Here is a 24,566-nt window from a genome sequence, read left to right as displayed (position 1 = left end):
GGGAGCAAAAAAGAGAACCAAAAAGGAGGGAAAAAGAAATCAAAGGAAGAGAGAGAGCAGGAGACCGAGAGACCCCAAAACAACGATGCGGAGCACAGCAGCGACAGGGAGGTGCGGCTGGACGATGTTACTCACGGTTCATGTTGATCTGCTGGGAGAGCTCTATGAGCTCCATCTCCGTAGGCATGTAGCCCATGGTTCGCATGCAGTTCCCCAGGTCCCTGCAGTTAATAAACCCATCCTTGTCTTTATCAAACTCCTTAAAGGCTTCTCTTAATTCTGTGGGAGTGGATCCAGAAAGAGCAACATTGTCAGTGACAGCTTGAAATACCTTTTCCAAGAAACCTCCCTAGAGTCAGCAGCACTTTATGAGGCCAGGCTCTCTAAGGTGCTGCCTATTTTCCCAGCAGATCTCCGCAGGAAGAGGCAATGACCAGAGCAATTTTAAGCTCGTCTGTCGGCAGCACTGCTGATCCGTTCCTTAGAGCAAAGCTTGCTCAGACAGCAGAGGCTTTGAACCGTCACAAAATTGAGCTTTCCTGAACTGCACTCCCTGAAGAAACTGGAATGATAAGTCTTCCCAACTCTCACCGCTTCACTGCGCTCTACAGCCCTCAGTGCAGCGGTCAGCAGCTATGGCAGCTCCCCTGGAGCTGCACCCTTGTACTCTACCTATTACTTCACTTATCCTCCCACCTCGAAGAAGCTGGAACGGAAGCAAATTCCCCCACTGTCAGCACTCTTGCAGTTGTTCATATTATTCCTTTTGCTGGGGTTGCCAGGAATTTGTCCAGGAATCACCTCCCTTGAATTGCCCCAAATTATTTGACCCTTTGGGGGCCAACCTGGAATGGCTGGCCAGTAGGTTTTCACTGGGCAGGGAGAAAGATGACACAGAAGGAGCGACAAGTTTTACCTTCAATTTCTTCGGGACGCAGTTCTCTATCCTGCAACGAGAGAACAGACTATGTTAAAGCCATTTGCTTGCCAGGAACATGGTGTCACAATAGCACTTGTTGGTGCATACAGTTCTGGGACGAGCCAGAAAGTGAGAGAAGAAACAAGAAGGTGATGACATGTTTAATACCGTCTACCTGGCGAGGCTGCCCAGCTCTCCTCCCCAGCAGGGAGGGTGGTAGCCTGCACACGTCTCTGTGGAAGGCCCTCTCCATCTTGTCTGCTGGGCAGGGGGACGGCAGATGGGCGCTCCCCAACAAGCAGAAGAGACCTGGGCCAGCACGGGCCGCCTGTGTGGCCTCCCCACCTGACGGAGGAGAGGGTACTGTGAGCATCTCCACGGGCTCCCGCGGCGTTCCCCGGCGGCAGCCCCGGGGAGCGGAGGCTGGCCCTGCAGCGGCGCGGAGCTGCGCTCCGGCTCCAGCTGCGTTCCCTACGGCACCTCCGCCGGCGACATCCGGGTCCAACCAGCTGGAAGCTGCCCCTCTAACCAGCAAGTCTCTGCCGCTGTCTACCTGGATCCCTGCTGGCAGGGCAGGGAAAGCCACGAGCGCTCTCACAGCCAACCTCCCAGGGTCATTTCCTATAGTCAGTCCCCCCAACAAGGCAGGAACTTCCCCCTTCCTCCCAGCCTCGATTCCACATACGAGCATTTCGAAACCAGGCGTGAAGGCAGACACACAACATACACATCATCAAGGTCATCTACAAACAAAACAGGACCAGGATTCACCATGTTCAGGAGACACTGCAACTTCAAACGTCCAATTTGAATTTCTTGGAAGAAGGGGGAGGATGTGAACGAGTATAGGAGAACTCCGGCACTGCACCAACAAGAAGAGATGAGCATGGAAATGCACTGCTTTCTGGTTTAAAGGCCCTTCCTAATTCCTCTCCTGGCTCCCAGGCAAATCCAAAACATCTGAGAATTTGGAAACACAGAAACGCAATCTCTTTGGTCGTCTGACTCTCGGCTCTTCCCCTCAGCCGCGGGGAGCGTCTCCTTGCTTTCCAGGTGCCCCGCAGTCTCGCCGCACGTCCCTGGAGGCAGTGCCCTTGATCGGTTTGAGAAGGATGATCCTTTGCTATGTAACCACAGGCTCCTCTGGGAACTGATGGCGGCTGCTCAGGGCGCGTCGCAAACTAGGACACCCGCTGGCTCGTGTCTGTGCAAAAGTGGGCTGTGCCAGGGCAGTGATCAGCTCGCCACTCGTAACCTTCCCAGAGGCGTCTCTGTGCTGGATGAACGGTCAGGGAGCGCTGGCCCTGCCGCTTCATCCTTCACAGACCTGGTATTTTCAAACATGTCATCCCATTTGTTCTGCTTTCATCAACACCGGGTAATAAACCAGTTGAGAGCCTTGAGACCGGACGCAGGAGGCCCTACTGGCCTTGATAACATAACAGACTGAAAAAACACGTGATCGGCACCACCGCCTTGTGCACCTCTTTCCAAAGAGGTGGCAAACGTCAACCGCCGGAGCCGCCGCCGCGCGCCGAGGGCCCAGCGCGGTGCCGCGGGAGAGGCTGCGGGGCCGCCGCCGCCGCCGCACCGAGGGCGCCCTCGCTCACCCCGCGGCTGCTGCCTGGTGCGGCTGTCCGAGGAGGACCCAGGCCTTCCCCGGCCCCGGACCGTTCCCTGCCCGCTCGCTGCCGACCACTCTGCTCCCAGCAGCGCTGACACGTGTCGGAAATGAGGGCTTCGGCACCCGCTCTAATTTTGCACAGCGAGGCATCTGCGTTCGCAGGGCTCTGAGCATATCTTTGCACATGCAGATTTTAGCATCAGAGAGCCGCAGCCTGCGAATGCGAAAGGAGGGGGAGGGCTCACGTCCCTCCAAAAATCTGACTCAAGCGATAACTAACGTCAGGAAGAGGTTTTCTGGTTTAAACTGGAAAGACGATCCCCTAAAATGCTGAAGGAGGAAAATCACCTGCTTGGGAGGAAATGGGCTAGATCACTTTAAAGCTTTTGGAGAACTTATGGAAAGAGGAATAAACCTGTTCAAAGAGAGAGACCCTTAAATGAGCGGAGGTGACCCTCTGAGAGTTCGTTATAGGTAACGATTTTACTCTCATTTCCTCCTGTTCTATGCACAATAAATCCTGTTGGTCTAGAGAGTCAGTGGGAGTAAAGCTTGCTATCAGAGGCGCTTCCTCTACAGCAGGGTTGCTAGAGACATCACTACTCCTATTTTAGAAACTCCTCAGGACGCTATAAGTTTCCAGGGCCCAAACAGGCGGGATAGCTGCTCAGCTGCGAGCTTCCCACCGGGCAGCTGGACGTGTCTCCTGCGTGTCTCCTGGGTGGCTCTGAGCACGCCGAGGTCGGGGAAGGTGCTTGTGTGAGAACAGTATATTGGGTGTGTTAACGCACAGGCCCCAGGATACGTGACCACTTAGTGGCTGAAGGTTGGGAAGAGCAAAAGCTCTTTGATGAATAGTGAGTAACAACGATGCTTCTTGGGGCCGTTAGCTGAAGATGAGGTTTTAGAGCTAAAGATCTAGGTCTCTCCTACAGCTATAGATAACGATATCAATGCACAAGTGTGTAAGGCAGAGATTTCTTACGAGCTCTGACGCTCAGGTAATTGGAGTGAACTTTGTTTTACCAGAAGAACATGGAAGGCACTGGATGAGTATATGACAATATACATCTTCACTCATACATGTACATAAAAAGTGTGTTCTTACATGGTTTCTTTGTGTATGTCTTTAAATTCATGTTAATGTTCAAAAATGTTCAAAAATATCTTTTCCGTCTTGTAAATATACAACACTGGAGTGCATATTTTTGTATATTCAACATGCTCAGGTGTGTTTACTTGAGTTTACATACAAATATATTCTTATTTTTTCTCTATATACATTAGATACATATGAACAGGTAGTTACAAATAGGTGTGACTGAATGGACGGATGTGGTTTGGGGTAGCCTGGTACTATTTGCAAATACGAGGACAGCCTGATGGTCTTCAGTTTATTTGGCTGGGATCACTGCATCAGCGTCCGGCCGTGCATGAAAGTGCGTAAGAGACTGTGCTTGGGTATCTGCAAGGAGGCAGACGTATCCTCGTTTCTGCTTGTATTAGCGTGCTCACTGTGAGCTGATAGGACCGACATCAAATGTGGGCATCTCTGTGGGACAGCTTGTTCTCAATATGGATGCCCTGATTTGCATTTAAGTGGCTATTTAGACCCTAGAAGCTAATCTGAGCCTCTGGGAAGGAGATGTGGATGTCTTGCTGGAATAACAGCTTTGAATGCTGGACTCCTCCCAGGCCATATGCTTATGCCCACTTGAGCGGGCATGGGTCTAGCTTCCGTAGCTGCATTTCTAGAAGCCTCCTTGCTCGGTGCTTGGGCACGGGGCTATCTCAGCACATCCTGCAGCCTAGACATTTGCCTCTGACTGTGTTTGCACTCGGAGCCGCAGCCGGGATGCTTGAGACGCGGGGCCGTGGGTCAGCGAGCTGCGCGCCCGCGGTGCGCGCGGGCAGCTCCGCGTCCCCGGCCCGCGTCCACACGGCTCCGTGCGTGTCTCGCCCGGCTGGGGGTAACTTACGTACAGGCTGCCTGTTTTCTGCGAAGCCCTTCCGCAGGAAGATGCAGGCCGGCCCCAGCAGGTTGTGCATGACGGCGCAGTTCTGGGCCAGCACCATGAGCGGACCCTGGTACTCGCAGGCCGACGGCCCCTCTTCGCTCGTCTGGACAGCCTTATAGCACGTCTTCTCCTCATGGCGGATCTTCCCAGCCAACCAGCAGCAAGCAAACAACACAACAGAGGATGTTACCTCCCCGTCTCGCCCAGCCTGTCCTCTGAAGTCTTACTGAACCGCCTCGCGGAGTCATTATTGCTAGGCTGCCTTCATCTCGTCCGCACTGCGTCCCCCCCACCGATCCACTGTGACTGGTACAGGAGCAGTAAGTCCACGAGCTCACTTTCAAAAGCTGATGAGAGTACAGCCAACCAGGAAAATTTCACTTTGAAACGACATCAGACTCTCAGTGCTGCACACGTCTATCCGGAGCAGCCCACAGGGCCAGGCGCCCGCTCTAAGCCCCGGAGTTGATGACTCCTGGCAGGAGCTGCAGAGGACGAGCGCGCCCCGGCAGCACCACGCGCCGGCACAGGCGAAGCTGCTGGCAGAGCCGCCCCTGCCAGGGCCTCGCCAGACCACGAGGCAGAGCCTGCCCGCAGACACGGAGTTAGGCTCCAGGTTACATTTCAGCAACACGGCCTCACACACTTTGTAATGTTATCAGAAGGCCCTTTATAGGACCGGTGGCTTTGCCGGCTGCAGTCTCGCACTCCCCGTTCCACTTCTAATTAGTGACGTTCTCGGGGTCTCAGGCAGTTACCGCATTTACAGTCCCAAAGGCGAGATCAGTCACAGGCACGACAATTTTGTCCGTTTGCATTTCCACAGATCATTTTCCTAAGTGCACGCGTCCTACTAAGCTCAGGCTCCAGAATAGAACCCAGCACTGGATTTTATAAGGAGCCGCTGCTTTCCTTTTATAGAAATGCATTTCCCTGGCTCTGCAAGAAAAGTCTTATCCTGATATTCCCATGCAGCTATAAAAAGCCAGCACAACCCACAGGACCCTTGGTTTTACAGAATAAACATTAATCATGCATCAGATTCCTGCTTCAGGAATGAGTTCTGCTTTCACAGACAGTGCTCCCAGGGGTCATCAGCAAAGCTCTGTCAATAGCCATTGTCTCTCGCTATTAACCCTTGCCTTAAGGGCTTCCTTTCTTTTTCAGGCTGAAAGATCAGCTCGCCCCACCTCACAAACACACTTGTCCAAACCTATTGCCTCCATCTGCTGTCTGCCATGTGCTCTGATACTGCACACCTGGTTTGTAGCTCACATTTTTATACACAGTCTTACACCAATCTGCTCGTGTATAACGTCATGTGAATATCCAGCATCAAAACAAAAACAACTCAGAAAGCGAGCCATGGGGAAAGAAAATGAGGAAGCAGAGAAGCGTTTTCATTGCAGTCATGGATGAGGAGGAAATCTGTCGCCGATTACGTGTGGCACATAGGACCCTTCTCCTTAAAAACATGAAAGATGAGCATCAGTCTGCAAATAGCATATCGCCAGCTCAGCTAAATGTCATGGCATCTGTGCTGAACTGCATAGCTTCATGACATCATGCAATATATTTTCAAAATCATCAGCTTTTTATTTTTCAGTTTAATATACCGAATAGTATGAATCAGTTAAAGTAGCCCACATCAGTCCGGAGCATAATTCCACTGAAGTCAAGCGAAAGACGGGAGGCCGCTAGCCTATAACTAATCCTCGCTTTCTGACCCTTCCAGTCAATAGAGCTATTATCAAGTCACAGAGCCGTACCAGCAAAGGTCAGCCCATTATTTTCCTGCATGGATAGAGATTGCCGATTTGATGAAACAGTTGCCAGGAGCGGCAGAACAACTCAGCCACACAACCCGCCGCGGTGCCAAGGGCCCGGCCGAGCGTGACCCGTCGGGGGGCTCCCTGCCCAGAGAGGCCTTCTCGTCTCTACTGGGGGCCCCTAGCAGGAGAGGCACCGCGGCTTGCTGCTGCCGCTTGGGGGATGCTGCGGAAAGGGAAGCTGCCAACAGTAGACGTGCTGGGGATGAAGCCTGAACGTTATCATCCGAACGGGCGAGGAACGCAGGTGCCGATCAGTCCCAGGCCAAGCCAGCCCGTGCCCGGAGGCGATTCTGAACTTTCTGGTGGAGATCCTGTATTCGAGAGATCAAACTCTGTTACCCAAGAGCAGCTTTCACACACACGTTGCCCAGAGCTCCTCCTCCTCTGTCTAGCTACCACTTATGCTCCAGCTTGTGCTACAATCCCTTCTCTTTTATAGAGAACTCGATTTTGTTGCTGCCTTCAAAACAGTAAATGCTACTTGGCACTGTGGTTAAGAAGCTGCTAAGGAGACTGTCTGGGAGTCAGAAGACCTTTCACCGCTTTTTTTTTTTTTTTTTTGCCTCTTCTCCTCTACCATTTCAGCAAAATACAAGAAAAATATAAGCAGGTAATGCCCCTCCATCACAGAAGAATCCAACCTTCCCCCAAGAATAGATATCAAACGCAAGAGGCCTTCACATTCCTCAGCTGTTCTCCTAATCATCTGAAGTCTCTGTTTTCACTTGCTGGGGAGAAACACATGGTGGAGATCATAAGCAATAAGAAAGTTGTGCCTGGTAGTTCTGGCTTAACAGCACCCAAACGCAGGCGGCTCTTCAGTCCCAGGACATGAACGCCTCAAAGGAGCTTTACTGAAGTGGGGATAGGGTGAGAACAGACAGGGAGGAGTAACAGGAAGAATGATTGCTTCTTCCCAATAAAAGTACCACCCAGGGCCCAGCTCCTCCTCTTCCTCACTGAGTTCCCTCTCAGTTCGCCCAACTTAAAATCTGAGAAGAAAAAGACCAGGATTACAAAACAGCCAAAGGAAGTTGTCCAATATATGAGTGGTTCTGCGAAGTATCCAGTGTAACCGTGTGCGTTGGAATCAAAAGAACGAAAGAGCTTCAGGACCTCTCAGGATTAGTCTCCAAGGCCTTAATTCACAGCTAGCGGGCAGTGAAGCCTGGGAGATTCTCTAATGTAGCTTTGGAGCCTTCTCTCTTTAGTCCTGCCATCCCGGGCCTTGCAACTAGGCACAAAGTGCGTTATTCCAAGCAGCAATTAGGAATGAAAACATAAGTAAATAAAAGACTGATCACACAGAGTTTATAAGACCCTGAATCCATTTTGAGTTAAGCAGCCAGGTCACACTTTCAGTCGCAGCCTCCTTGATCGTGTTGAGCACAGCTGCAGTCAACTCCATTTGTTGCAAGTTGGGGGCAACTTACAAGTAGCCAAGGTGGGGTTTTCAGATGTGCAACATTTTTTGGGTAAACCTCAAGTACTTCTGCCTCTTCCCCAAGGTCACGCCGCGCTAAGGACCAGTCCCAGCACTGCCTACCTGCTTGGCGGTGCACGCTCTCCTTGCGTATCCCGGCTGCCCTGCAGCTGCACGCTGCCATCTCTGGCCGTGTTTATAGAGCCGAGGCAAGAGGCAGGCTGAGTTTCTGCACCAAAGAGGCAAATCCCAGCCCAGAGGAGACTCCCTGCTAGGGAGGCCCCCTCCCCAAGAACGCCTCCCAGAGGGGCTTTTCCCTGTGGCAAGGTCTCCTCGGTGGAGCACCCTGATGGTGACGCATTTCCCTGTCGGCCAGGTGTCCACAGTGGCAGTGCCTCATTGCAGTCCTTTCAATGCTTAGCATAACCTTCTCATTTACAAGGAGTGAAGTGAACAGTTTTTTGCTGAGTTATTAGACTGTCGGCGCTGCCAAGCGAGACCTGTTCGGCTGATGGGTTCATTGTGCTGCAACACCTTCCTCACTCAGACAAGGAATATCACCGGGCAAATGATTCCCATTTCAGTCCAGCCCCTAACAGCAGAACAACTCCTGGATCTAATTCATCCTGGGGTTATTTTAAAATCTAAGCACCGAGCAGCCTGTGGGTTGAAGCCTAACAGATACACATGGCAGCTTGGACATGCAGTACAGCTGGGCCCAAACATGTGCGCACCCGGGCCATGCTGACGTGTGACATGACACATGAACACGCAGTTACGGCCCAGTGGGTCCACTCACAATCAGAGGCATGGACAAACAGAAAAGCGTGCTTCTGGAACCGAATACACACGGACAAAATTACACGGGTGCATACCCCAGTATTGGTATGCAGAGGAGCACACGTATGCCTACACACGTACTTATGTGAGGATATAAGCGTACAAACACAGACGCAGCCACCCAACCATGCAGACGTGTGTGACCCGCACAAATTCCCCCATATGCTCACGCACCCCTGAATGCATACGTAGAGACATGAATAGCTATGGACACACGTATACTTCAGATATGCTCCTTGAAATGTGCATATTCTTACACGCACCGACAGGGATACACATGAACACACACACGCAGTCACAAGCACGTGACTATGCGTCCCTGCAGAAATGACATGCAGACTAGCCTCATGCAGACCCTCCGTGTTTTAAGCACATGCACGCGCATACACAAACTCACATGTATATACGTACGTTAGGATGCCAGTACAAAAATGTGTGCCAGTGTATTACCTACATAGACGAGCACAAACTTGCACGTACACAGTGGGGAGCTGTACACACACACACACAGAGGACGGACCCACGCCGGCTCCTGCGCGTGCATACCCACACATACATTTACACACGTCGTGGCACTCGGCATCCCGGGCCCCGATGGCTGCACTTGCTTGAGCAGCTCTTACAAAAAAGACTCGTGAAGAGAGCTGAACCCTTCGTACACATCTCGGCATTTCTCCCACCTCCCGTTCCCCTCTGCCCACGACGTCACCCATCCCAAGAAGCAGGGCAGGAAACGCACAGTGCACTTTGATTCAGGGAACATACCTTTTTTGAGAGGTTTCTCAGTGGAGACTTCACACAGTTGCCCATAATATGTTGAGTCTGCCTTTCCGGTGGACTTGGTTATAAAGGAACTGAAGCAATTGATCCCATTAAAGGTATTCCTTGGGAGCAAAGCAAGAAAGGCAGCGCCAGGCAAATCCAAACAGCTACTGGCTGCTGGGGCTTCCCTCTTCAGGGAGCTTTTTCTCTCTCTGCCTCTCTCTCTCCGTGTTTTTACTTTATGTTCACTTTCTTGAAGAGATGAAGCAGGAAGGAGAGGGAGGGGAGAGAAACAGACAGAAAGAGAGGGAGAGAGAGGGAGAGAGAGTGAGAAGGGGAGAGAGAGGGAGGCGGATGTATAATCTACATCAGATTAATGTTCAAATCCCTCCCACCCCCCTCAATCTGCAGGCAAGATTGTTTCACTCACGGGAGAGGGCTGATTCAGGGAGAATTAAAACGGAGAGGCACCGCAAGAAGTGATTTCAGTGATGAGTTGGGTGAATCCAGCTAGTTTGGGTGCGCACAGCCTCTGAACATCACATCCTCTAGCTCCTTACCCACCCCCACTTCTAACTCCCTTCAGCTTTGCAATCACCGGAGGGCCAGACTGGCCACCAGGCAATCCACTTAGAGGCTTGGAGCAAAGTCCAGAGCTCATTTTGGAGCAGAAATGGACCATTTATCTGAGTGGGACCAGTTTCAGCTTATAAATCATAGCAGACCTGGAGGTCCCTCATTCTTTTCCTGCCTCCGTCGGAGCAAGCCGGGCGCAGCAGTCCAGTGGCCCGAGGACGTTTGCAGCCCCATGACCGGTAACTTTCAACCACGAGGGAGAGACCTTGAGCCAGTCTCATGGTAAAGTCTTTTGAGCTTTCTGCAAGTAGAGATCAACTGGTGGTTTTCCTGCATACGTCTGTCAGAGATGGGCTCAGATCTGAATCCTAAATCTTAATAGCTTGACAAGGTGCAACAAAGACTTTAGACTTCTGATCCACAGTTCACAGGTCATTCCTTTTCCAAGCACCCAAGTCCTGGGCTCCACAAGGGGCTCCTATCCCAGACCTGGCTCTGAACCGTGGGCTAACAGAATTATCTCTGAAAAAAAAAAAGATGAGCCCCCAATACGTTTTCCTGCGTTCTCAGGCTGAGCGTAACAGCGTTCTGTCTGAAAGAAGATTTAAATTGCATAAAAGACTCACCATCACCCCAGGCAACAGGATCTGAACAGGATAGTGAATGCATCCTTAACTGTGAAGCCACCATTGCTGCAGCTCCATAGCGGTAAGAAGCCATGGCATGAAGAGCTACCTCCTCCAATAACCGCAGAGACCAAGATGACACTGAGCCTGTACCCCACCTATGCCACAGGCTGGTAGGACACTCAGATGTTCAGCTGAAAGGTTTCACCACCTTCTTTGCAAGTGCGGTTCCAAACAGAAGGCTCTGCAAAGACCTCACCCATGGGCTGAGCACTTGTACCACATGCTCTTCTGTGCAGCAGAGAAGGACTTACCCTCCTGGCAGCTCTAAGGCTGTAGGACAGAGAAGGATGAACTCTCAATGTCACAACAAAGATGGGGTGCTGTGGGAAATGTCGAATAATTGCAAGGTGAATCAACAGTTGTTTTAGAGCCTAGAGCCTTCTTCCACTTGAGGACACTAGTTTAGGAGTCCAGCCATGGCAAGAGTCAACAGCTTCTCCAGTTCCCGTCACAGTCAGAAGCACAGGACAATGTGGGATATCCTGTTTCTCACTCTTCCTTGTCCTAGCCACTTTCCGAGAGTGAAAGGAGTGAAACAGCCTCCCCTCGGGTCCCCTCCGTGCCTTCCTCAGCGCACTGACTGGGAAGGAGCGGCGTGAACACCAGGAGCCGTAGATCCTCCAAAGCGAGCAGCACACAAAGGCTGTGGTGGCAGATACTCGGAGACATCTCTTGTCCCCAAGGCAAATTGAGAGGGACAGAGAGGATGGAGAAACTCTGGCCTGGAAGATCTCCATAGCAGAGCTCACCCCTACCAGGCCGTGAGGCAAAGCTGTTCATGAGCTGGACCTGCTGCCTGCTGTCGCAGTTTGAGGCTCCCTGATGCAGGGGTAAATACAGACTGACATGCTGGGGGCTGTGCCAGCCCCGGCCCTCGCGGCGGGGGACGTGGTGGGGGATGCCGAAACTCCCAGCTCCGCTCAGGGCTGCCATCTCTAGCTCTATTTCTCTTTCCCCTCCTAAAGCAGCTAATGGGAGGCTCGTCTACCCTCAGCCAAAGTGCTGGTCGTTAATAATGTTCTCTGTCAGTTGGAGCCATTCCCCAGGCTCCTTGTTTATTGACAAAGTGCTTGTCTCCCTTTAGCAGAAGCTGCCACACAACGAGTGAGGCGCCGGGGCTCCTTCCCGAGACAAACGACTCCAATTCCAGAGCAGAAAGAGGAGAGAGAATCGCCTCCCTGCTCCTAATGAATCTCCCCTTGACAGGCAGCGAGGAGGCCACGAACGCTCTGCAACTGAGAAGTGCCATCTCCTGCCTCCTCCCAGAGAGAGAAGAAGCTGAGCAAGACAGGCAGGCACCCTGGCCGCAGGGCAGGCCCAAGAGTTCAGCACAGCCCTCGCGCTGTTAGGGACAGCTTTGCAAGATGCAGATTGAGCCTTACAGAGCTTGTAGCAAAAGCTGAGATAGTGACCTTCTAAATACGAGCTTGTACCAGAGCTTTGCGGGCCAGCCACCGCAGCAACCTGCCCTTCTTGCCTGCTCTCCTGCTTTTCTTCCAGAGAGCCCTGCAGTTGCAGGTAGTTGTGGGCAGTACGGGCAGGGCTGAGAGACCTGCTGCCGGGTTTGGAAGGGAGCTAGCAGTCCGGAAAGGGAAGAGGCAATGGGGGGCCCACCTGCACCTGGTTTGCAGCACAGTCACGGTCCTCTGACTCTGCAAGAACAACTCCGGCAGTGCCGCAGGGGGCCTGAGTGACGTGATTGTGAACCGTTTTCTTGTCTCCTTATTTACCCTGAATCTCTTAAGAGCAATTGGGCAGCACATCACTATCTAGCAGGCAGATCCTGCTGACCTTTAAGCCTGAAAATCACTTTCTACATTGGGATCTCGTTCTCATCTCCACTACGGGCAGCTTAGAGATATGCAGGAAAGTGGGGTTGGCAGAAAGGTCATTAGAAGATTAGGTTAGAGGGAGCCTATTTTCTCCCTTCCTCCAACCAAGGCTGCTGCAAGAGAACAGGATGCTGAGAATAAGTGTGTCAAAAACATTTGTGTGTAGGTGCTGATCTGTGGGTATGCCTATATCTGGGGTAGTCAGTGTGCGTGTGGGAGGGCTGCACATGCATGTATATTGGTTTTCCCACACTGTTCTTTGTGGCAATCACACTGTCCTTTTAAGGTCTGGGGCTCTCTTGTAAACTTTCTAAAAATCTGCAGGAACTTTGTGAAACGCAAATCTTACCTATGTTCCTGCATCCCCCCGTTTCCCCTCCAAGCCATGGTGCAGAACAGAGCCCTTTGTGGATGCAGTCTGGCTCAGAGCGAGCTCCGCACGCACGGAAAGAGCTTGGCACATTGACCGACCTGAGCAGGGAGGAGCCTGGGTGACTTGGCATGGGACAAGCAGTGATTTAGACGGTTTAATATGTCTGGATTCTTTAAAAAGAAGCAGTGCTGTGCTTGGGGCTGGCACCTTTGGTACCAATACTCATTCCACAGGAAAATGTTGGATCGCACTATGGCTAATCCTTTGGTAGCTGCCAGAGACTTTATCCAGTGACAGCAAATATCAATAGCCACAATAGAAAGATCAAAAGTCAATTCAAAATTTGGCCTCCATTATCTGACTGCAGCTTCGCTTGGCAAAAGTTTCCAATGGAAGTGTGATTTGTAAAGCAAGACCGTTCAGATGCCAGGCCAGGCTCAGCGTCCGGTCTTTGATTTGCTGGGACATTAGATCAGATTGTTGCTTGTGACACAACACAAACCATCGCTATAGCAGGACAATATTAGTACGAGGGTTAATCTCCAACAGATACATCGTAAAGCAGGGAAAAGTCACTCCTAGCAGCTTTTCACTGAAATCGGTAGCTTTACCTAATGGCCCGCTGCAGGCTTGGAAGATGCCACTATTTAATGTCTTAAAATATGCCACCTTATTTAATTTGTCCTGACAGGGTAAGAATTTCTGGTATACTTTTTCTGTCCCAAAGTGGAGAGTGCACACAGTGATTATTAGCTTCCAAATTTTCTCCCCACCACCCTTTAGCTTGTCGCTATAGATCTGTATTTTACAAGAAACAACCCAGTCTTGTTTACTGGATGACCTTAGATCACCTTATCGTTTGGTTTTATTAACATCCTCACATTGTCAGTGCTGCTGGGGTCCTTGTTTTATAGCTCCCCGTCACTGGAACATGCCCTGGCACTCCAGACTTCTGTGACTTCCTTTTCTTCTTTTACATACGGCCCCCGAGTGTTTTTGCTGCATATCAAGTTGTTTCTTCTGACCTCAAATGAACCTTGGACGGTTCCTCGTTCCAGCCAGATAAGCACAGGTCCATCTCTTGGGGAGGCACCAGCAGGTACTGGCGAACGCAGCCCAGATCTTCATCCGGAGGGTTGAATATTTCTTCAGAGAGTTTGGGAACTTTCTTTGCTGTCAGCTGTTCCGGGAAGAAAGTGTTGCTGACTCATGCTGTGCATAATATTCTCCTCCATTAGAGCAATTGGATCATATTCAATCACAAACAACAGAAAGGTTATTAAAAAGACCTAAACTACCAAGGATATTTTCCATCACTCTCAAGGTAACAAAGCCTTGATTGGCAACTTCTGTTCAGAACAGCTTTGTCTGTAATTGGCCTTATTCCATGCTAGATGCAAACAGATGGGAATGTCCCATTTCCTGACACCTTCTATGCAGATCTGGTACAAATATTTTGCACTAACCCAACTTCCAGGTCCCACGCAGAAGATACATTGGCTGGAGCACCATGCTTTGTGGATATTTTCTGCTTTTCAAGATCATCAATGGGCTATAAAAGGTCAAATACAAGTTTGAAGCCCAGAAGCTGCTGTAACAGCTTGCCACGTATATGCAGTATAAAGACGGTTTAAAACAAACCTTACATGGTCCCTTCCCTCTGCTGAGGAATAAGGGAATTGCGAATCTCCCTCTCTGCCTGGGATTGCTGTAGAAGTAGCTAGTTCTGCCTCGGCTCCCTTACCTCTCTCAAAGTACAAAAGGACTGAGCGGGCGGGAACATTTGGCTGGCCCACTGAAGCGCTATAGAAAGCGTGGTTGATTATTAGATGAGCAGAGGCCTGGGAATCAGCACTAACCCAACACTCCAACACAATCCTCCAAAACGGTATGAAATATGCCACTATAAAACTGAGGCCAGGCTCACTTCTTTCTTGAGCAAGGATCGGACAGCACCTTTGGAAGGATCAGACTGCGTATCACGGTATGAAATCTCTGGCTATTTTTCAACACAACCGGTCACAAACTACCTAAACTCTCTTTGCATTATTTCAGCAGAATGCAGGAGGATTCTGTTGGTGTTTTTTTTTACTTCCTGCCTTCAACTGTTGTGACATGATGCCTCACAATGTTACATGGTTGCCTGTTCCCTTCCAAGAACAGAGAATATTTCATCAGTGTGGGATGAAGCAATGATGTCTATTCTTTCCAAAGATGGTTGCAAGGTGCAAAGTACACTAAGGGAGGAAGGGGTAGAAGAGAGATTAGAATATTGCTAATGACTTCATTCATAGCTATACTAGCTCATGGTCTTATGTGGGTACAGAAAGCTACTAAAAACCTAAATGGGACCATATGAGCTGTAACAGCTGCTTGTCTTTATTTCTAAGAGGAGCATTTTATGGAAATTGCAGGATTACTCAAGTTCACGCGCACTGCCGTTGCTCTCTAAGGTCACAGGAATGTCAGAGGATTATTGAAAGAGAGCCCAAAGTTAGCTAAGCGTCTTTTACTGGATGCACACCATATAGCTGCTTGTTATTGGAAATCAATACCACTCATGCACTCATCAGGGAAAACTAGTCACAGGAGCTGTGACGCTAGAAAGAACCACAGCTAATTTAGCTGACAGACCTACAGCCTAGCTACTACATCTACTGCTAAACTCTTCCCGGACTGACACTTTGTTCAAAGCCGTTGGCTTCAACAATATTTCATGGAACAAAAATCAAGGCAGTACAGGTCGCCGAAATGCACAGTGGACTCATTTAAATGACAGTTAATTCATGATTGAAAGATTTTCTTCTCTCAAAAGATGAGCTGAATCCAACCAGAAGGTTTGTGCCTTTCCGTGCATTAGATCATGCTGCTGTATATTTCATGAACTGAATATTTAATGAACGTTCCCTTTAGCCTGGTTTTATTTTGATGCTTTTCCACATCCTTTTAAAACAGAGATTTGTTTAAAAAGTAAACCACTGACAAAGATTAATGTTTCCCGGCAGACCTACTGCAGGCAGGAAGCTTACCCATTGCCCCTCAGCGGTTCGGCACGGCGGGCTCCCATCCCTCAAGCTCTTTAGAAGCAACAGAAGTGACAAATTTTTCCCCAAGCTGAGCAAGGGGCGAGCCGAGTGGATGCGCTCGAGTGGAACAACGCTTCTCGGTGTCTTTCCTTACGTATAGAAAACACACGAGACGTACCTTGGAACATATGGACGGTGTCAGCAGGCAGCGACGTACGCATATGCCGGTTGTTTATATACACAGGAAAGCGTATGTACGTACGGAGGAGGGTGTATACCCACACAGGAGACCCAGCACAGGTGGCACGCACACCGCCTGCGCGCACAGACGCACCAGGCTGCTGCGAAGGCTCCCCACGGCAGGTTACACGCAGGGACGTGGAGGCCGCACGCCACCCCGGCCGGCACCCCAGCGCTGGGTCCCCGCTGGGAGCGGGCGTCCTCGGCTCGTGGCGACCAGGCTTCACCCAGGCACGGCCCCGTCCTGCCTAAACCGCCCGAGACGCCTCACGAGGAGCCTAGCGAGCCGGCGACCCTGGGGGGGACGAGCCCCCGCGAGGCGGCCAGGCCCCGGCGCCCTGGGGGCTCGGGGGAGCTGGGGACGCCGCTGTGCGGGGAAGGGGCCGCAGCGGGACAGGCCCAGCGGGCAGCAGGGACAGGGAGGACACAGGGGAGCTGGGACAGGGGGGGACACAGGGGAGCCAGGACTGGGACAGGGTGGTCATGGGGGAGCCGGGACAGAGCAGACATGGGGGAGCTGGGATGGAGCGGGGCCCTTGGACACAAGGGAGTTGGGACAGGGGGGACATGGGGAAGCCGGGCTGGGACAGGGTGGTCATGGGGGAGCGGGGATGGAGCGGACATGGGGGAGCTGGGACGGGACGGGGCCCTTGGACACAAGGGAGTTGGGACAGGGGGGACATGGGGAAGCCGGGCTGGGACAGGATGGTCATGGGGGAGCGGGGATGGAGCGGACATGGGGGAGCTGGGACGGGACGGGGCCCTTGGACACAAGGGAGTTGGGACAGGGAGGACATGGGGAAGCTGGGCTGGGACAGGGCGGTCATGGGGGAGCGGGGATGGAGCGGACACGGGAGAGCCGGGATGGAGCGGACACGGGGGAGCCGGGATGGAGCGGACACGGGGGAGCCGGGATGGAGCGGACACGGGGGAGCCGGGACGGGACAGGGTGGTTGGACACGGGGGAGCTGGGATGGGACAGGGGGGACATGGGGAAGCTGAGATGGGACAGGGCGGTCACGGGGGAGCTGGGACGGAGCAGACAAGGGAGCTGGGACGGGACAGGGTGGTTGGGCACAGGGGAGCTGGGATGGGACAGGGGGGACATGGGGGAGCCAGGACGGAGCGGACATGGGGGAGCTGGGATGGAGCAGACAGGGGGGAGCTGGGACAGGACAGGGCAGTTGGACACAGGGGAGCTGGGATGGGACAGGGGGGACATGGGGAAGCTGGGATGGGACAGGATGGTCATGGGGGAGCCAGGACGGAGCGGACACGGGGGAGCTGCGACAGGACGGGGCAGTTGGGCACAGGGGAGCTAGGACGGAGCGGGGCCCTTGGACACAGGGGAGCCGGGATGGGGGGGACACGGGGGGGCTGGGATGGGACGGGGGGGACATAGAGGAGCCGGGCTGGGACAGGATGGCCATGGGGGAGCCGGGACAGAGCAGACACAGGGGAGCTGGGACGGGACGGGGGGATATGGGGGAACCTGGACAGGACGGGGCGGTTGGACACAGGGGAGCCGGGAGGATCCTGCGCCCTGCCCCTCAGGGGTCCTTCCTTGTCCTTGTCAGGAGGAGCGCTCGGAGGTGTCGGAACAAAGCGGGAGAGAGGTAGAGGGAGAAACGGTCATGTCCCTGCTGGGGTTTGTCTCTTTTGACCTACGCGCCTAACCTCAACCTAAATAAGCCGAGGATACGCCACAGGATAGGCGCTACTGTGGGCATCGGACGTTTTGAGCCACAGAAGACACCCGTTCACCCGAAATTACTCTGTAGGTTTAACGCTGTAACTGAGTAGCGATGAGGAAGCGTCCGCGGTTCGCCATGAGCGCTGACGCGAGGCTGCTCCAGCTGCCCTGGCACGGTGTAACACAGCCCACCAGCGCCTGCCGACCGGGACGCGTCGCCTTCGCTGTCCCACAGCCCTGCCTTCAAAACCACCGCTGGCGTCACGGCTCCAGCACAGCCCAATACGCAGCAGCCTCCCTCGCTAATACAACTGGGAACTTCCGTGACTGAGCCATCGCCAAGCACCCCCCTGCCCATCAGCGAAGCTACGCCGGCCCTCTCGGCGAGCTCCCTCCACGCTCACGTCCTCGTGCAGCGACCGCGCTTAGGCAACACTGCCATTGCGACAGCTGAATTCAAGGCAATGCCGGAGCAAGGGAGCCTCATGCAGGGAGGAGACCAGCAAGGGCGTTCAGCCTCCCTTTGAGAGGCTGGAAAATGCACTTTTTCCTTGCCCGCTCCTGGCTGTTTTGGAGCGGGATGTTCTTTACGCCGTTACACACATATACAGCCCGGGGACACGCATGGCCCCAAAACAGGGCCAGCTCTGTCATTCTGGTTTGCGCCAAGACCCATTGAGACCTGTTAAGGTTAACTAAAGCCCAAGAATGAGTAAAGGAAGAATGAGCAAGAAAAGGAAAGGAAATTCAGGAACTGCAGAAAGAATCCTTGTGCAGTCCAACAGCAATCTGGACGCACACTGAAACAGCAATGAGAATGGGAGAAGGTGCAGATAGGAGAGGCTTTTAACTGCCTGTACAAATAGGAACACAACAGCCCCTTTGGCCACTGTGCTAACAGCAGAAACCTGTAAATATTTAATGATTCCCCGTGGCATTGTTTGACCCCTATGAACCCCATGCTACCAGCAGCAGTTGACAGAAAACTGTTGGGGAATCACTTCACTTAAAAAATTTAACAGTCAGGCAGGGTGTGAAAGTTAAACGGCTCTGAAAACGGTCAGGTCTCACATGGCGGGATCGCCTGCAAATTAATAATGCATAGCAAAGGCCAGAAAAAGCTGTTCTTAAAGGTGCCAGCTCGGGCCAGCCCTGTGGCACAGGGAGACTGATGCAAAGGCAACGAACGGGAGAGTTGCTGCGCTGCGGTACCTTTGCAGTACAGGACTGTGCCACGAGCCCAGCTGCTAAACCGCCGCTGCACCGTAGGCGCTGCTGCTGCGCCACCGCTGCCCCCGGTTCCTGGCTTTGGGATCCTGCTGTATCCCGATTCCCCAGTTCCTGCTGCCACATAGCTGTTACATCACGGTTGCTGCTGCCGTTGCACCGCTGTCCCCGCCGCCACGCTCCTGCCCCGCGTCCTCTGTGCTGGTGTTGCTAGTGTTGTCACGTTAATAACGTCTGTCCTGCTGCCAGGCTGCCACCTCACTGCTATCCGGCCGCCGAGGTATCACTGCTCCTCTGCTCTTGCTGAGGTGCTATGGTATCAACCACACTGCGTCCCGCAGCCTCGCTGTGCGGCTGCCATGCTGTCCTGCTCTGCTCTGCTCTGCTCTGCTCTGCAGGGGCGACAGCGCGCTCCTTTTGCTACGCTGCACTCTTTTACCACTCGCCACTCCTATACTATCCCACTGCCAGGTCCAAACAATACTATACACCTTCCCTACCTCCCCCTTCTAGCTGCTTTTCCCTTTGCTTCATTATCTCACACGCATTCCTTGCCAACTTCACAGCGGAGTCATTGCACCCTCACTCTGCTGTACTGAGCTATCACCACTGCAGTGCTGCTGTAAAACAGTTGCCCCGCTATCGCATGCACCGTATAACCAGCCCATACTAATGCTGCGCTTGTGTCACTGCGCACCTCTGACGCGTCCCTCATCACCACAGCGCTACCAAAACTGCGGCAGGGCAGTAGCACCTTGCTGGCCGCCTTACGGACTGACAAAGGACGGTTCTGCCGGGCTGGAGCAGCCCGTTGCTAATATCACACCAGAAGCCACCGCCGTGGTATAGAATAACTCCCCTCCAGAATATCGTATTACGACATCATTAGACTGCTAAACTGTTCTGTCAAGCTACAACACTACACTATTATCACACCCATGCACTGCCAAACTCCTGCCACATGGCACCAGGATCGCATCTCTGATCGGCCGCGGGATTGCGTTACCACGCTGCCGCGCTGCCGGCACTGTGCTCTCGGTCACCTGGTGCTGTGCTGCACTGAATGTTAACCTGACATAAACTCCACACCAGAGCGCTCTTCTGCAGCTGCCTCGCCAATCCAGTGTGGGAACATGTCATTAGACTAAGATGACAGCCTGGCTTCTACTAATACACCATTACGCTATCCTACATTTGTTAATTCACGTATCACTCAATTACAAAATGGTAAAGTGCCTTCAAAGAGTATTATTGTTTTATTATACTAAAGCATCACTGCACCAGTAGAGCATGAGCCTAATTAATAAAATATTACTGCATACCGTATCCTGGCAGTACCGTGCCTTAGCATTCTTCTGGAGCACACACCCACAGCGCGCTATATTGCCGTGCTAGTTACATAAACACTGCACTTCTGCCTTTGCTCTGTGTTTTCCGCTGCACAGCTACAAATCTGTCTGCCTGAGACGCAACCCTGTAGTCCTGGGCTGCTTCTTTCCGCTGCTACTGCAATAATGACATACTCCGTGAAGTCATCCCTGCAATGTTTTCTGCCTATCTGATCGTACCACTGTAGTGCTCTGCATATGCGACTGTATCGCTGCACCACTGTGGAACGACGGGATGATGTTTCACATCTGCACAGCTGGGACAAGATGTACGGGTGCTGCTGGCTCACACCGTACTACTGCTGCAGATATGCATCACCGCGCTCCCCTCCTAGAACGTACTGCAAAATTACTGTTTTAACTGTTTCACAGTGGGCTGTGTGGGCTGGAGAGAAGTTCTTGGATTAAATAAATTGTCTGCTGAGCTGTTGCTCTCTTGTAATTAAAGCGTGTAGCAGATTGGTGTCACAGCACCTGCAGCCTTATACTGCAATCCTGGACCCGACTGCACCTGTGACCAAGGCTCAACCCAGGCCCAACTTGGCCTTCTGCAGGTATAAGTTCCTGCCTGTCACAAAACGCTGCTCACATTGTTGTGCAGGGCTTCACATTCATTTCTTCCTTCATGAAGACAGAATATCCATCATCGCTTCCCATGGCAGAATTTCCACAGTTCTTACCCTTGGGCCTTTAGTCACCCCTGGATTTTGGTATTATCACAAAAAATCTTCACATCGGTCTGTCTGTAACTAGCTCTTTCTGCATCCTGTCTTGTAGTTCCCCATGCTCTGCTTATTGTATCCGCAGATCCCTGAACAGCCCTGCTACAACCTACTCCTAAAAGCCAGTCCTAAAATCACCACTAGATGGTCGTTTTCTCATAGTTACTTCAAAGAAAGCAAGTGACAGATGAATACAGACAGAAATGGGAATAAAGAGCGCTACACTCCGAAAGAAAGATGTTGGTGTTTGTTTATAAGCACGGGTGCTAGGTACTGAGCGAAAGAACTAAAGCTAGAATCATATCTGTCTCTTTTCTGTAAGTAGCATTGTTCAACGCTGGAATTAAATTTTGCTAAGTTTATGGCATTCAAAAGTGTCTCACGACTTTGGAATGCAAGCAGCAAAACAGGTAAAATAGCGATGCCGTTCGGTCCCGGCGCAGCTGGGGCAAGGACGGAGCTCCAAGCCAGACGGGGGGTTGTGAGGGGGAGTCCTGGCATGGATTTGTTCCTAATTCTGACATTTCGGAACGTACAGTGCCGGTTAGACTTAAAACCTTCTTCTTAGATGCACCTCACTTCTGTCAGAACTACAGGGACAGCAGAAGACAGAGCCGAGCCCATGGATTTCAAAGTCCGGTATCGAAATATTGCTTTTTGTTACCTAATTGAGCAGCTGGCCATTCACTAGACCCTTCCTTATTGCAACTACAACATTTTAATCTAGGCTTCTGGTATACTGGTGGCACAGAAGGGGTAATATTAGTTCCGAGTTAAACACAACAGTAACATTCATAAATCAACAGACTGTCACTGAGGATGCAAAATTATTGAGAAGGAGAACAGATGAGGTTTGATTTTTCTCTGGAGAAGTCAAGGTGAACAGAGGTAGACAACACTTTCTGAGACCAAACTAAATAAGACACGGGAGCATCATGTCCTTCCCCCAATTACAAAGATTCTTCTTGTTCACTCCATAATCATAATTTGAATGAGCATTCTGCAAAGCCTTCCAAACCAGCTTAAAAAAAACCCAACAACCAACAACAAAACCCACAAATCATAATTCTGGTTTAATCGATCACTTCCAGGGCTGGAACTTAGCCCTCCAGGCTGCTGGCTTATACCTATAACTGTGCTTCTGGGCGACTGCAGTTACATTAATCTTCCTGGAGATTACATCTCCCAGTAACATCCCTAAATGGCTCTAAAAGAAAATTTCAAGCCAGTCTCCCTCTGCCTTTTCATTTTCGAAGGGTAGCCCTGTTGGGTAATTTCACTACCAGAAGCAGCTAAAAACGACAGCTTTGTACCCAAAGAGCTTGCAAACACCAAAAGCATCTGTTCCATCCCAACGTAGTGACTGGGAAGGCTTCGGAACTGGGTCAGGATTTTTTTTGTCGTCTTCCTCACTACCTTCCCCTGACAGCTTCTGCCATCAGGAGTGATTCATATGCTGATTGTACAGAAATGCACCATAAGGAGATGTAAACAAATACAGCAAAGCAAGGCGGGGAGCCAGAGAGATGGAATCTAATAAGTAAATAGATTTAAAAAAAATTTTTTTTCGCTTCTCTGACTCTCACCCTCGCCAGGCAGAGCCACAACTTCCCCCGCCGGAGCCGGGGAGAGCACAGCGCGTCCCCCGGCGGCAGCCGCCCGAGGGCGGCCGGGCCGGCGGCGGCGGCGGCGGCGACGGGGACGGGGACGAGCCCGAGCTCGGCGGCGCCGCCGCCCCGCGCCCTCCGGCCGCGCCGCTGGCCCGGGGGAGGCGCGCCGGGGCGCAGCGCGCTCGCCGCCGCCGGCTCTTACCTGCCCGAAGACGGAGCTGAGCATGGGGCGCAGCTGGTGCAGGAGCGGGTCCGCGTCCGGCGAGCGGTCGCTGCTGCCCGACTTGGCGGAGCACTTGCTGCTGGGTTTGCACAGAGGCGAAGCGCCCTCCGGCAGCTTCAGGGACTCCCTGCTGGACCGCTGCCCGGCGCTGAAGGAAAAGTCCTCCTCCGCCTCCTCCCCATCGCCGTCCGCCAGCGGCGGCTGCTCCGGGGGGCGGCCGGGGCCGGCGTGCGGCGGGAGGCGGCGGCGGTGCCGGGATGTCCGCGCCGGCTGCCTGCCGCCGCCTCGCCTCGGCCCTCCTTCCGCCGGCTCCGGCGGGCTCTGCCCCCGGCCATGTGACAGCCGCCCCGCGTCCTCCGGGGCGCCCGGGCGGCACAGCGGCCTGCGGGCGCTGGGCTCCCCGGGGAGCGGCTCCCGGCCCGGCTCCCTCCCCGCCGGCCCGCCCCGGCCCCGGCCCCGGCCCCGGTCCCGGTCCCGGTCCCGGGGCTGGCCGCCCGCCGCCCTCCTGCCGCCCGCCGCCTTCAGCAGCGAAGTGCGGGACTCGCTCTTCGCCATGGAGGAGCCGCTCATCGCCGGGCCGCTAGAGCCGCATCCCCGGCCGGGCGGAGCGCCGCCGCCGCCGCTGCGGGCCGGGCTGCGGCGCGCCGCTCACGGCATGTCCTGCGGAGACCCGCTTAAATCCCGCACCGCGGCCCATGTGACGGCGCAGACAAAGGCCGCGCACGGGGCGCTCCGCGGGGGCTGCCGGGCTCCGGCCCCGCCGGGCTCCCCCCGCGCCGCCGCCGCCGCCGCCGCCGCCGCTCCAGGTGAGCCGCCGCCTCCCCCCGCCGGGGGCGGCGCGGGCGGGGAGGGTCCCCGGGGCGGCACGGCGCTGCCCTGCGGCTCAGCAACACCCCCCCCCCACACCCCCCGAAGAGGCGCTGCCCTCGGTTTACCGGGCGGGGAGACCCGGCCCTGAGGCCCGCTCCTCCCCCCCGTCTTGTCCGCCGGGGAGGTGCTCAGCGCCCCCGGTGCCCTGCGACTCACCCCAGGGCAGAGCCGAGGAGGCAGGGGGCTGCGGGGTGAGCCGGGCGCCCGCTCCGGGAGCGGGACCAGCACGCCGGCACGCCGCCGCGCGCCCTGGCCCACCTGGGCGCCCTGCCTGCTGTGCTCAGCCTACCCAAGTGAGACCACGGACGGATACTGGCACGATGGGTCAGCACCCAAAGGCCTTACCATTGTGAGAGGGCTCAAAGCCTTGATCCAAAGCCCCGATTTCCCGAAATGCAGGAGCAGAGGGTCAGTGGGCAGCCTCCACCTGTCCGAGGCAGCACACAGGGGACCTTTTGGTCCAGCCTGTGAAGCAGACATAGAGGTTCCACTAGGGCCCAACATAAAATGATACAAACATAAAGGAGTTTGCATCTAAAAAGCAGATTACTTAACTTCTTTGTACTCAAACACGGCTATTTATTTTAAGGGGCGATAGGTAGGCTATAAAGTTCAATAATCATGCTCTGCTTAAAAACAGCCGCAGGTACTGGTGTCAAATCGGACATGTTCCCAACGA

The 24,566-nt window shown here is 53.4% G+C and overlaps 1 protein-coding gene across 9 annotated transcripts in view; it reads right to left on the bottom strand.

Moving 5' to 3' along the window:
- CABP1 (calcium binding protein 1) overlaps positions 1–24,566 on the bottom strand; it is a 56,772-nt gene that overhangs the window by 4,236 nt on the left and 27,970 nt on the right. Inside the window, exons 3-8 of one of the 9 annotated variants that reach the window (XM_068911030.1) lie at positions 10,621–14,068; positions 10,144–10,516; positions 9,422–9,670; positions 4,527–4,703; positions 917–947; positions 136–279 (exon numbers count right to left, since the gene is read on the bottom strand). In XM_068911030.1, the coding sequence (XP_068767131.1) occupies positions 136–279; positions 917–947; positions 4,527–4,703; positions 9,422–9,466 (397 nt within the window). In that variant the 5' untranslated portion in view covers positions 9,467–9,670; positions 10,144–10,516; positions 10,621–14,068. Of the gene's footprint in view, positions 1–135; positions 280–916; positions 948–1,094; positions 1,266–4,522; positions 4,704–9,421; positions 9,671–10,143; positions 14,069–22,996; positions 23,588–24,566 lie in introns of those variants that run through there. The other 8 variants (XM_068911029.1, XM_068911033.1, XM_068911031.1 and 5 more) reach the window with 8 other exon arrangements.

This window comes from Struthio camelus, chromosome 17, assembly GCF_040807025.1.
Source record: "Struthio camelus isolate bStrCam1 chromosome 17, bStrCam1.hap1, whole genome shotgun sequence".
Classification (NCBI taxonomy): domain Eukaryota; kingdom Metazoa; phylum Chordata; class Aves; order Struthioniformes; family Struthionidae; genus Struthio; species Struthio camelus.
Note: the sequence above shows the minus strand (reverse complement) of the source record. Positions and strands in the feature narration are given on the sequence as shown.